The 13,645-nt window shown below is 41.5% G+C and overlaps 1 protein-coding gene across 3 annotated transcripts in view; it reads left to right on the forward strand.

Annotated features, from left to right (window-relative positions):
- The first annotated feature begins 321 nt into the window (after positions 1-321).
- The window catches only part of ECHDC1 (ethylmalonyl-CoA decarboxylase 1), a 32,857-nt gene continuing 19,533 nt past the window's right edge, over positions 322-13,645 (forward strand). The window contains exons 1-3 of one of the 3 annotated variants that reach the window (XM_081907214.1): positions 322-638; positions 9,855-10,076; positions 11,744-11,886. In XM_081907214.1, the coding sequence (XP_081763340.1) occupies positions 560-638; positions 9,855-10,076; positions 11,744-11,886 (444 nt within the window). In that variant the 5' untranslated portion in view covers positions 322-559. Of the gene's footprint in view, positions 639-658; positions 857-4,550; positions 4,999-9,854; positions 10,077-11,743; positions 11,887-13,645 lie in introns of those variants that run through there. The other 2 variants (XM_081907216.1, XM_081907215.1) reach the window with 2 other exon arrangements.

The raw sequence follows: 13,645 nt of genomic DNA on the forward strand, positions 1-13,645 counted from the left end.
ATGTAACCCGAGGTACCACTTACATCATAGGAGCCTACACAACACAAAACACTGTTGCTGTATGTAGGTTTTATTTTATTTTTTATCTTATATTTTGGAAATGTACATCCAGGTCTTTTTTTCCTTTACATTTGTTTGGGGGCCCCAAATAAATAGCTATAGTTTGTTTAGCTTTTACGAAAATCCGGCACTGGAGCCTAGAAGGGTCAACGGTCCGTCTCTGCAAAAGGCAGAAGAAATGAAAGCAGCGGGCTATTGCGGCTCTGGATGCGTGTGCAAGGCGAAGCCACAAGGGGGCGCGTGCACGCGTGCGACCATGCCTGCAATTGCTCAACTGGAAACGCGGCTGCGTGCTTCTAATCACCGATCTGTTGCTGACGAGCAGCAGCACCGGAGAAGCCACTCCGTTGAACCCTTTAGCTTGAGAAACTGAGGGCTGAAAACAGCCGGTCCCGACCCCGTTCACCGCAGGCTTGCGAGGATCTTTCCTCAGATCCCTATGTAACAAATAAGCTCTGCCATTGCGACGTCCCGTTCCACGGAACCTCTGTGCAGGGGGATGGTTTCCTGGCGGAACCCTTTTGCAGTCACACGAAGCGTCCCTTCTCGCTGCGGCGCTTCCTGCTGGCGGACTGCAGGTTAGTGATCCTGGCGAGGCACGTTCGCCTGAGGACGCGAATGCGGCAGCCCAGACCTCTCCCTCCTCCTCCTCCTCCTGCTGCTGCTGTGGACTAGTCTCTGCAAATACATAACCCTTAGTTGCAAGAACCCTAACGCCAGACTCTCGGGAAATGAGCTTTCGATTCCCCCTTCGGGAATTATGAACGCTAATTGTTGGCTTCTTTCCCTTTCTCCTGTAATTAAGTTGCTGCTTTCTGTTGGTTGGCTTTCTTTTTCCTGTCTCCCCCTTTGTATTAACGCGTGATGGTTACATAAGTAAATAAACCGTGCCTGGTTGGGAAAGGAGGATGCGTGGGACTCTAGTCTGGGGTGCTTTCAGACGTAGGACCCACATCTAATCTAAACGGGGGCGTGAGGACGCCTTTTGATTTTCTCTTGCCTTGTATTTGCACGGTGGTAGCGCAGCTGTTGTGACCCATCCTGGAATGCAACTGTGTGGGTCCCGACCCACCTGCTGGAGACCAGTGTTAGCTGGAATAGCATTTACCCCACCCCCAAAACGGAGTACAGCTTGGTCGTGATTCCTTCTGGCAGTTTTACACATTACAAAATTCTACATAAACGTTTATTGTGTGGCAGGTTTGTGCAACTACCACATGCATTATAATTAGTTTGGCAGGGAAATGTGTTTTATCTCTTCTAAGAAGAATCTAGGCAATAACCTTGGCTCAAATTAATCTCTTAATATGCTGCAGGGAGTGATACAGTCATCTCCTTACGTACTTTTTTATTTCCATATTTTGTTAATATGGAAAGAAGAGTCCTGCTGCCTCTGACAGTTCTTGGGCTTGTTCTTTTTATAGTGTCATGATCAAACTCTCAAAAGTAAAAGGTTTGATGTAATTTCAGAACCTGAAGGAGTTGTAAGGTTCTGAAATGCTGGCTGTGACCATAAGTGTACTTATTTCAGAGTTACCCATATTGAATCTGGTAGGACTTAACAGCCAAGGAAACATGCTTAGGGCTGAAAGTGCTCTTTCTAGTATACTGCAATCTGGATTAAGTGGAGTGATTGGTATAGGCGTGATGGATGAGTTTTGCCCAATGATTGAATTAGGTGACTTTTGAAACCCTTTTGAGCAGGAATGGGAAATCTTCTTGGGGAAGTGGCATGGCTCAGCAGTAGAGCACTGCTTTGCGCACAGAATGTCCCATGTTCACCCCCTGGCATCTCCAGGTAGGGCTGAGATTGTCTCTTACCTAAGAACCTTAGAAGCTTCCCACCAGTCCAGTGTGGATGGATGAATGGTCTGGCTCGGTATATTTCTGTATCTAACCTCATGCCCAGTGACCAAACATAACCCTCCCAGCCTCTCTGACTGCCCCTTGGGACTCTTCCTGGGCCACACCCCATTGTCTACCACACCTCCTCTCTCCAAATGTTTATCTCTTAAATTAATGTGTCCTTGAACTCTTGGTGGCCTGGATAGAGTATACTGTGTGTGATGGAGAGAGAGATCCCCTTCGCTGCTTTTTGAGTCTGTCCTGTTAAGTTGGGATATACCTGAATAATAGACAATAAGGAGAAATAAGAGGTTGTAAGATATTTCATGTTTAAATGAAGAAAAAATGGTATTTATCTGCCTAAATGTGCTATGGAACTTCTAAGGATTGCAGCATAAACTTTCTACTTTTCCCCTTTTTCATGGTCTCTTAACTATTTTCGCTCTTTTCCATTAGTTTAAAGGCAATTAGAGTTAATGGTACAAAAATTGGTTTTCTTCAAGCATATCCTGAGGCTGTTGCACAATCTCTCTTCCTAAAGCTTAATGTACAAAGATTTGACAGTGAAATGTCAGTGTAGAGTGTGCACAGAATTCTAAATCAGTGCCAGGCAAGAAATTCTAATTTGGAATTTTATTACCAAACTGACTACCTGTTTAATCTATACTGCATTGATTATTTCCAGATTTGCTGTGCTATGAATGTCTTTGCTCATTTTAACCCACAGAAGTTTGAGAAGCCTCCGTAAATGTAAATATCATGCAGGGTGGGGGAATAGAGATGGACAATGACAGCTGCTAAGGCAAAAATTATGTTCAAACCAGAGTAGATTAGATTCCTTAAGGTTTATATATGCTTTCTATTTCTGGGAAAGTTTGCAGCCTTTGAATGAGCTATAAATCCAGAGATGCAACTTTTAAAAAAATGTGAGTTTTTTTTAGGCTAATATATGTTATTACCTTAAAACTGCTTCTGACCTAGAGAGGTGGATGGGACACTGTGTGGTCTGTAGGGCATTTGTTGTGCACTGGGTGAATCCTTACTGCAGTCTTGTTTAAAAAGAAGCTTTGAGCTCCCAATTGGAGAAATGTATAAAACACTAAAGGGTCATCTGTCATGGATGCTTTAGTTGAGATTCCTGCATTGCAGGGGGTTGGACTAGATGACCCTTGGAATCCCTTCCAACTCTACAATTCTATGATTCTCTGACTACTGTTGTTCTTTGAAAAACAAAGGTTAATACTGTGCAGTTTTAAAAATCTTGAACATCACTATTTTCAAAGCCACTATTCCAAAGTCATTTCTCCTGTGTTCTCATTCATTCTAAGTACCCAATGAATATTGAATGTAAAATAGAAACCCTATGAAGAAAAGCTGCTTTGATAATAATTTGCTAACACTGCGTTTGTAGATGCCTCAAGTCTACCTAGCAACTGGAAAGGCATTAAAATCCTTCCAGTGGCGCAGTGTGTCAGTGTATCTGGCTGTTAACCAGAAGGTTGGTGGTTCGCGTCCACCCAGGGATGACTCTGGGCAGGATTCCTGAATTGCAGGGCGTTGGACTAGATGACCCTCATAGTCCTTTCCAATTCTCTGATTTTATATGTCATCATCATGAATGAAAAAGCAGTTAAAATTTGTGAACATTATTGTTATTTATCAACCCCCACTGGTGTGCATGGCACTTTACAAAGGGCCAAAAGTCTTTTTATGGCCAACCTCTGCCTAAAGAACCACTTTGCCAACAGTTTCTTATCCTGCAAATATACACTCGTAGTTTGCCCATGTCATTTAGCAAATATACTTAGATGCACATTTTTCCAAAATTGGGACAAATGTATATTTGCCTGTCGGAACCATTTCAAATAAAAGTGTGCTGTGTGGTTATTGGCTTGGGTTTTTCCTCTCCTCTGAGGTCGTGAACGTAGATTCCATGGACAGGTGCCCAATTCAGTTTTCTCTGCTTCCTGGCTCTGGCACAAAAGAAAGCCGTGACTAAGGGAGGGGAGTGCTGCTTGCTTCCCCCCCTTTTTTTCTGTGCTTATCTGCACTAGATCCAGGTTCTGCTTTTTCCTTTAAAAATCCCACCCTGAGATGATGCAGCTATATGAGAGTGGGCACAGAAGGCATTTCTAAGGGTCTGTTGGCGCATTTCCTCCAGTTTCCTGACGCATTGATTCAGCATCTGCCAAACCTTCAGGCTATAGGTCACAGTCTGCACTAATTAGTCTAAAGCGTTGAACCAGAGAATCTCCCTTTCTCCTTCCTCCATCCCTTTCTGTCGGTGAAGGTAGTCAACTCACATAAGGGAAGCCACCATGCTAAATAGATCCTTCAGTTGCTTGGTACCATGCCCTGTGGTTAAAGTGTAGTGTTCAACTGGGATGAGTGTGGGAGACATCAATTAGAATTGATCCAACAGCATTGAAGACAAGAGAGGTCTGGTATTTTCTGTCACTGCTGTGGTCTAAAGATCGATATGTTCCCACTTTGCGTCCTAAAGGACCTTCAGTGTAGCTCTAATCACACACTAACTTGTGTCTAGGGCACTTGAATGTAGCACCCCACCCCAACATTGCATCTCTGGGCTTCCCAGTTGTGTAGAGCTTGTGCAAACAGTTCTCTTTCAGACTTCTTTGCTCAATATGTGAAAGTCAGGGTGAAGGGAACACAGTGTTGAGGGTTGGGCCAGTAGCACAGTCCCACTCCTGCTGCTACATATGAATGTCCTGCATGCATGTGTCTATATCTATAAGGCACGGCTTTTCTAATTGTGTTTAACAAAATCTATTTAACCACATGATTGTAACCAAACCTCCGAGTCTGGAGCTGAGCATTCAAAGCAAATATGTATTAGAAGGAATATAGGTATACTTCAACTTTGTGAGACTGAATTTTAATTGGAAATGGTTTGGCTATAGTGAGGGTTTTTACGGCCAACCTCTGTGACTGATCTTGCTGATGTGAGCCTGTGTAGTCAGAACAATAAAAACATTTTACAATTTGCCATAAACCGCTCCTGTAACTATGAAATGGGCACCCATTGCTGCTCACCTGGTGGAGTCAGAAACTGCTTCCTGGCTCTAGCACAAAGTAAGTACTAAGCAACAGCTCCCAGAGCATTTGATCATGTGTTCTTTAAAAACTGGGTTCCGGTGCCACTCTAAGGGGTTCCGGTGCCATCATGGTGAGTTCCGGCACCTCTTTTTCTAGAAAAATTGCACTTTGATTTCTCCGCACTGGTTGCATTTATGAGACTTCAGTTCTTGGGCTTCCGGCTTCTATGCTCCTGTGTAGTTGCCACATACAGACAGGGCTAAAGAGCCAACATATTTACTATTTCAAAACAACATTTGAAAATACACCAAAGGCTTAGCCAGAACAACTCTTGAAAATCAGCTGAGACCTTTCAGTTTTGCTGACTTTAGAGGGGTGAAGATTAAGGTATATGATGCAAATATAAGAATCCGGTCCAGCGAGTCCTTTGTACACAGAGACCAGATGGCCACTTCTAGAACCTTGATATGCACTTCAGAGGGTCAAGCTGTCAGGAGCATCCAAATGGGGAGGAAAGAAGGGCTGCTACATTGCAGAAAATTGTGTGAGTGAGCAAAAGAATCAGAAGGATATTGTAAAGCTGAGGACAGCGAGACACATTTAGCTCTGCGCTGGACTTTGGGGCTTTCCTGGTAACAGCGGAGAAGCAAGATCTGTTGGGGTGTTAATTCTGTGAACCCCTCCAACCTCTGCCCAGGTTGTATATATGTGTAAATAAATATTCCAAGGATACCAAACCCTGAGTAGCCGCTGGAACCCCTGGCATCTCTCACCGCTTGGAAATCAGGGTGGCATGTAACAGTAAACCTCCTTTTAGAACAGCTGCATCGGTTGTTGGTTCGTTTTGGGGCCCAATCCAAGGTGCACATGTTGGTGTTTAAAGCCCTAAATGTGGTAGGCCCCAAATATATGAAAGTCCGCCTTCTTACCTCCAGACCCTCTCACATGTTAAGATCAGCAGAGGGCGCCCTCTTGGTAGTTCTGCTGCCCCAGATGTATTTTTTTTTATTAATTAACAAGGGAGTCACTACCATCATCAAAACAACCATAAAACGTCACTGTGGCAACCCATAAGCTGTGGAACTCCCTCTTCACAGAACATGCCTGACACCATCACTTTACAGTTTACACTGAATGCTGATTATGCACCTCTTTACCCTACCCTTTGACACTTGAGATGCGTATTTTTAGGACCCACCCTATTCTTGTGATTGTCATATCATTTAAACTATTTTTAATGCTGTATTTTAAATAGTTGTGCCCTACCTTGGTACCTTAGGCTTATGGGTGGATAATAAATCAAATAAATAATCAATAAATCTCCATTGTGGTTTATAGCTTTTGATTTATATTTAACTGAATTCTAAATAAGACATTTTGGGTGTTTTTTGTTGTTTTTAAATCGGTTGTCACCTGTCCTTCAAATGAACTCAATATTTATTTTTAGCTAGGATTATAGTACTGGAGAGAAGGGAGATTATTATTCATTTTCAGATGAATTTATGTGGGTAGGGAAGCAAATGTGGGGGTTTTGTATCTGGCTGTTAAAAATGTGTGCTGTGAACCATGTTAGATTCTTTTAAAAATATAGAGACAATTTAGAAATACTCAAAATAAGTGTTAGGGTAAAAAGTAAATATGCATTCATCTGAAAAAAATGGTGTACATAGATGTTCTGATGTTATCAGCCCTCTTGGGAAAGAGAAAGAAAGAAATTATTCATTTGAAAATAAATAACATCAAAAGTAAATAATTTTATTAATTAACAAGGGAGTCACTACCATCATAAAAACAACCATAAAACTCCATGTGGAATATTTTGCCTCTAACTTTTCCTCAAACCAGGCCAAGAGATGTGTGGGCTTTCAGTTGGCTAAAGAAAATTCAAAATCTCGATAGAACATGAAAGAGACAGAACAAATGAATTCTATGTAAATCTGAAAGCACTTGGTTTGCCATCCAAAAAATTGAGCACTTCAAAGTAATGATGCCTGTGGGGAAAAAGAAATGGGATGAAATTAGGGAAGTGAAATATATGTTAAGTTAGATAAAAGGAAAAACAATAAAGAGAGCAGATGTAATTTTTGGTGGTGATTGCTATCTTCATCTCCTTTTTTCTCATTTAGGTTAGGCGAAGCGTGTCTTGTTCAGAGGTAAAACTGAATGGGGAAAAAAATACCTTTGCCCATTCCAGTTTTTTTATTTGTCTAAAAGCTGAGGACTTTTCCTCTTAGCTATTACCAGAGGGAAAGGAAAGTAAGGGTTTTGTTGGGTTATAATATAATCTCTCTTAATAACTATAAAAAGCAGAAAACTTCCAGTACTTTGGTGTTTTAGGGTCATGAATCTAGCAGAGATGGGGGAACTTTGCCAGGTATTAATTCAGGAAGCCTCAGAGCCTAACTTTGAAACAGAAAGATCTTGTCTTTACAAATGCTGCACCTGAACCATTCTCCTGTTTGTGGAAACAAATCAATTATCGTAGGGTAGCTTTGTGGATAGTATTTGGGCCTGAATCTTCATATCCTCTGTATCAGGGAGGAGTCCCGTCCCCCAGAATGCTGCAGGATTTGCTTTTCCTGAATGGGATTTGAAAACCTTAGCAGTTGCAGGTGAAACTAGGTTAGGGAGAAAGTCACTTTGTTGGGGAAATAGCTAGGAAGAATGCTGATTTTAACATATATCTTCAGACTTATTCATCTGTTTTGTTAATGAAATGCCTAACAGGCCCTCCAAGTTTAAAAAAAGGAGAGGGAGAAAGAAAAAGTACCCAATAGCTTCTATCAGGGCAATTGAGATAAAATAAAAGCAATTTAAAATAATAAATCAAGTAACAGTGATACAAGATTAGCATTATTTAAATTGGAGATGTCAGTGGAATACATGCAAACAATGGAGTATCTGGTTAGAATAAATCCAATAGATGTTTTAAAAGGCATCACCCAGGCACCATGGTTTTTCATATGAATACTTTGTGAACCTACTCGGGATGTAAAAAGGTAAAGGTACCCCTGCCCATACGGGCCAGTCTTGACAGACTCTAGGGTTGTGCGCTCATCTCACTCTATAGGCCGGGAGCCAGCGCTGTCCGCAGACACTTCCGGGTCACGTGGCCAGCGTGACAAGCTGCATCTGGCAAGCCAGCGCAGCACACGGAACGCCATTTACCTTCCTGCTGGTAAGCGGTCCCTATTTATCTACTTGCACCGGGGGTGCTTTCGAACTGCTAGGTTGGCAGGCGCTGGGACCGAACGACGGGAGCGCACCCTGCCGCGGGGATTCGAACCGCTGACCATGCGATCGGCAAGTCCTAGGCGCTGAGGTTTTACCCGCAGCGCCACCCGCGTCCCTCGGGATGTACATGAGTGCTAATCCCATTTTATAAAATTTGCTAATCTTATAGTAGTAACTGGAAGCTATAGGGGAATGTTTCTATGTAGCAGTAGCAACATAACAATTAAAGTTGCTGCTGCTGGTTTTTCTCCAGCATTCAATATAGCAAAGCCATTGAGTAGCCATAGTTTAGTAGAGAAGGCGGGGACTGTGGCTAGAGAGTGGTGTTGATGGCTGACTGGGTTCTTGGTGTTGGTGTCAAACTATTAGTGGTTATGCTTTACTAGACTTATGACAAAAATTTCAAGGGTTGACCTAGTTATTGCTGGAGAACTTCAAAACACACTTGGTTGGTTTCATGTGGAATAAATCAAGGAGGCATTATGAAAATGCTAATTGGCCATTTATATTGCTGAACGCCTGCAAGATAAAATGTCAGACATTCCATAAATTAAGAACCCTATTCAAAATCAAATATTAATATCTTAATTTTTTTTAAAAGAGGTTTAAACGTGAGCTTCGACATCAGACTTTCCAGGGCAGTTGTGTTTTTCAGATTAAGCTATTGAAAATATCAATCTTTTTGTGCTTGACCCAAATCATAGTGTGCCAATGACTAGCATTAGAGAAGAGGGGTGGGGTGCAGGGAGAGAAAAATAATTTTGTGATAGTACCTTGTATTGTGTTACTTGTTGTTCATGACTCCTGAGCATCACCTGGCTGTAATGTCCACATTTGCTACCTGCCCTTTGACTTGCCAAGGCAAAATTACCGTAGTTACGCTGTTTAAAAATTATTTTTATTTGTATCTTGCCTTTCCTTCAGTGCTGGACCCAAGGCGGCTTGCAAGATGAGTTAGAAACAGATAAAAAAACTAACCAGTTAGTTATAAATAGTAAAAAATAATAGCAACTATTAAATAAGATTCTAAATTAAAAGCAGCACTGAATCAAAATAACTTAAAACTGTTTGAAAATGCAACAAGAGAAGCAGAAAATAAATATACAAAGCCAGCCATTAAAAGACCCTGCTGCAACAGCCAATTAGTGGCCAAAGGCCTGCCCAAACAAAAAAGTCTTTGTCAACGAAAGGAAAGCAGAGAGGGGGCCAGCCTAGCCCTCTGTGGGAGCAGCTACCAAGAAGGCCCTCTCTCGTGTCCCCACCAAATGTGTCTGTAAGGGTGGTGGAGCCAAGAGGAAGGCCCCTCACTGAAGATCTTGACATCCAGGCAGGTTCATATAGGGATATACCTGTACCTTCAGGTAGCTGATAGGTGTGGATGACACCTATCAGCCAATCACCCATTCCCACCACCCTTCTCAGTAATACCCCTTCCCACCCTTTCACCTTCCCACTACATATAAGGGTCTGGTGACTTCTGTTTCAGTGTATCTGAATAAGCGTGCATGCACACGAAAGCTCATACCAGTAACAAACTTAGTTGGTCTCTAAGGTGCTACTGGAAGGAATTTTTTTATTTTGTTTAGATAGGTCTGAAAAATAAGATGCAATTAGGCATCATCAACCTGGATTGATTTCTCCTCTGTGCTCCTTTCCAGAAATGACCATTTTACTATGGAAGAGTTTTCATCGAATTACTCATGGCAGATTGTTGCCACAAGTGAGTTTGTCCCTCCATACCCATACTCATGGCTTTGAGGAGGAGAAAATAAAGAAGAAGCTTCAGCAATTTGCAGGTGGATCTGTTGACCTTTCTAAAGAAGATGATGGGATTGGGATACTGACATTGAACAATCCAAGGTTTATGAATGCGTTTACAGGTATTAGCAATGTGTTGTGGATGGTTTTTGCAATTTGTTATGTGCATTTATATATTCTCTCTCCTCTTTGTATGATGCCCAGAGAGTGATAGCTATTGGGTGTCTAGTATAGCAAATAAGTGAATGCTTTCTTAATTATTAATACATTTAATAATATGTGTTTGCTTCCTCTTCAGTATGTGCAAAGGCAGAAATGACTCCTTAACACTTGCCTTCAAATGTGATGAGAATTATCTTGCAATCACAGAGATTTTAAATGGGTCGTGTTCTTCACAGGGACTCTGTAATACCACACTTCAGATGTTGAAAAAGCCTTTTCTTACAACCGTTCAGTGAGCCTGAAGCCAGATGCCCCAGTTCTTTTCTCTTTGTTTTATATATCTGCCCAAATGTACTTAATTCTTGATTTATTTAAATTCGTAACCTGGTCTTTTCTTAAGGCTCCAAGTCCAAAGCAATATTCATAAGGATTTTCAATATAGAAATGTAGGTGGATTAACCAAATGCTGATCTAGAAATTGCTACTGAATGCCAGCATGGATTAAAAAAAAAAAAGCCTTATATTGCTTCTGGAAGTTGCTCTGACTTCCTCAGTGTTCCAGAGAAAGGGCATAAAAGCTGGACAAGCACTTTTCTATAGACCTGTTTGCTGGTCTAAGGGTACCAGACGTCCCCGTTCCTGGGGACAGTCCTCGGATTTACAAATTACTACCCATACAAAATCCATTGAAGTTGAAAAGTGTCCCCGGATTCATTGGAAAAAATCTGGTAACCTTAGGCTAATCACTGCTGACCATGGAAACTGAAATATGACCACAGGGGTGGAGGATTTAGGAAATCATAGGTCAAGTCCTCTCACTGTGAATTACAGCTAGAAGCTTATAACAGTGGAGACCCTGGAATACTGATACATTCTCCCAATGGCTGGCGTTTGGCCAATGCATGCTTACGTTCTTTCAAGAGTTTGGATAGGATACTAATAAATAAACTAATAAAGGATTCAAATCAATAAATATTCCATATTGAGAATCCATTAAATCATTTGGGGGTATTAAAAGTGTCAAGCCACAGGTTTACCAAGAAAAAAAATTCACTAGAGAAGTGTGAGGAGTATCTACATGTGAGCATGTAGAGCAGTGACTGATAATTCTTTTCCTCTGGGAGGTTGGGGGTGTGTGGCCAGCATAATTTTGTGGTTAGTCCCGTCTCTTTTTCTGGTTTGTTTGTTTTTTAAAGATGTGTAAGCCATTATATCATGCTCTCCCAGCAGCCATTTCATGTTACCTCACACTCCACAGCATCGTTTTGTGAGACTATATGCCCTGCGGCCTGCGACTGGCACCCACAACACTTCCTCAAAATTCCAAATGTGCTCATTGGCTTAAAAAAAGTTTGGTGACCCCTACCCAGCCATTCCCCTGGAGGGACACTTGGCACTTTTCTTCCACTAGCACTTTCCAAAGTGCGTAGGAAAGAGGTGCAGCCAGGACAGAGTCGACAATAGTTCTGTTTTTAAAAAATAGAAAGTATAGATGCTGATAGTATAGCCTTTTCATATAGAATCGTATATCGTTATCATAGAACCATATAATTGTTTTCAAACTAGCTTTTTTCTAATAAAATGCATTCGAAAGGTGACCCTCACATGTTCCTTCTTTTGATGGCAGGTGTGATGATGCTAGAGCTACAGGAAAGGGTTGCTGAATTGGAAAACTGGACGGATGGGAAAGGGCTAATTGTCCGTGGTGCAGCAAACACTTTTTGTTCAGGGTCTGACCTGAATGCTGTCAGGGCGCTGTCCAGCCCACAGGTAATAGTAGAAATCAATTTCTCATGCACTGTTTAATGTTCTGAGCCACTTGTTCCTCAGTGAAAGATGACCCTGAAAATCATCATAAGAAAAGAATAACAATTATTCTCTTTTGTGCCTGGATGCTGAATGTGCTGTCAGCATTTCAGAAGTGAATGACAAATTGCAAGTAGTGCAAGTGTAGGGGTCGTGTCTTTGATTTATTACTCAGAATTTCCTCGCTGGAAATCCTTCCTTCAGCTTATTGCATTTCTTCTATAAAACTTTTTAAAATCTCTTGGGCTCTTCACAGAGAAATGAGACTGGTTGCAGATAGTAAGATGAGCTTGATTGGTTTCCCAAGCTGTTAAAGTGGATCGGTCTCCTTCACCTGCAGTTCAGTTAATGGGAAAGAAATCTATGTGGAGGGAGACTCCTGTTAAAGGGAAGCTATTTAGACTGCATTCCAAATACAGTGGTACCTTGGTTGTCGAACGTAATCCCTTCCGGGTGTCTGTTTGACTCCAGGAACAGTTTGAAAACCAAGGCTCAACTTCCAATTGGCTGCAGAAGCTTCCTGCACTCAATCGGAAGCCGCATCAGATGTTTGGCTTCCAAGAAACATTCGCTAACCGGAACACTCACTTCTGGGTTTGCGGCGTTCAGGAGCCGACTTGTTCAGGAGACAAGCCATTGAACAACCACTGTACCCACTTATCTGGGAACAAGCTCCATTGAACTGAATGGGACAACTTCTGAGAAGATTTTTGCAAGGTTTATTTTATTCCTCAGGCAGCAATCCTATGTACACTTGGAAGTAAGTCCCACACTGGGATGGGTTTCTGAGTAAACCTACATAGGATGAGGCAGAAATTCCCAGTATCAAGCTGGTTGTTGTTCTTGGCCACAGAGGATATTTGTCCATTTTATTCCTTGCAATCACATCTCATTCTTTGCAAGAATTCAGCCACAGCCTTTGTTTAAATAATGGCAGGATTAATTCTAGGTTTTAAAAAAGGACTTGGATCCATAAAGCGACATAGGACAACTAAAAGCTGTCATTAGTGCTGAGTAACCTGTCCAGTGCTGTAACATGTCAATTAACAGCGGTTTTCAAGCCAGCGTTGAAAAGTGCTCTCACTTTCCTCAGGACGAAATGAAATGACTGGCTTTGTTTATTGTTACAGCAAGAAAAAAAGACAGTGCTCTCCCAACTGATTGCTGTATGTTTCTATCCTTTGGAAATCTCATTTCCAAAATGTGAGAAATAAAATAAATTTACTCCTTGGCATGAGTCATAAACTTGTGCAATTACTGTGACCCAAATTTGGTTCAATAAAATTGTTTCCTGGGTTTGTTGGCATGGACCACACATTGTATATTCCTCACAGTATGAAGCGGAGGTCTGACTTGATTTGGTTAAAACACTTTCTCAGCAGCAGACTTACCCCAGTTTTTTAAGGTTTTTTTTTAAGTATTTGTTAAATTCCATTCTCTGAAAGCATGTCAGACTTCCCAAATCACTTTGGTAATTAGCTGTGTAAAGTTATCTCACATTCTATGTCCCTTTGATTACAATAGGAGAGCTAAGCATGTGCTGTAATCTCTCCCTTTTGAAATTCCTTTCACTTGGCTGAATTCCCTGATAATCCAGCATTAGTCATTTTGAAATCAGTGGATTTAAGCCTACTCTGAATATGACAAATGTTGCATATCACCCTCTGTTTAACTACAGTGAGAGGTTCTTTTGCTTTCTGGTATCTGAATCATAGGAGAGTTG

This window comes from Podarcis melisellensis (assembly GCF_964234715.1).
Source record: "Podarcis melisellensis genome assembly, chromosome: 3".
Lineage (NCBI taxonomy): Eukaryota > Metazoa > Chordata > Lepidosauria > Squamata > Lacertidae > Podarcis > Podarcis melisellensis.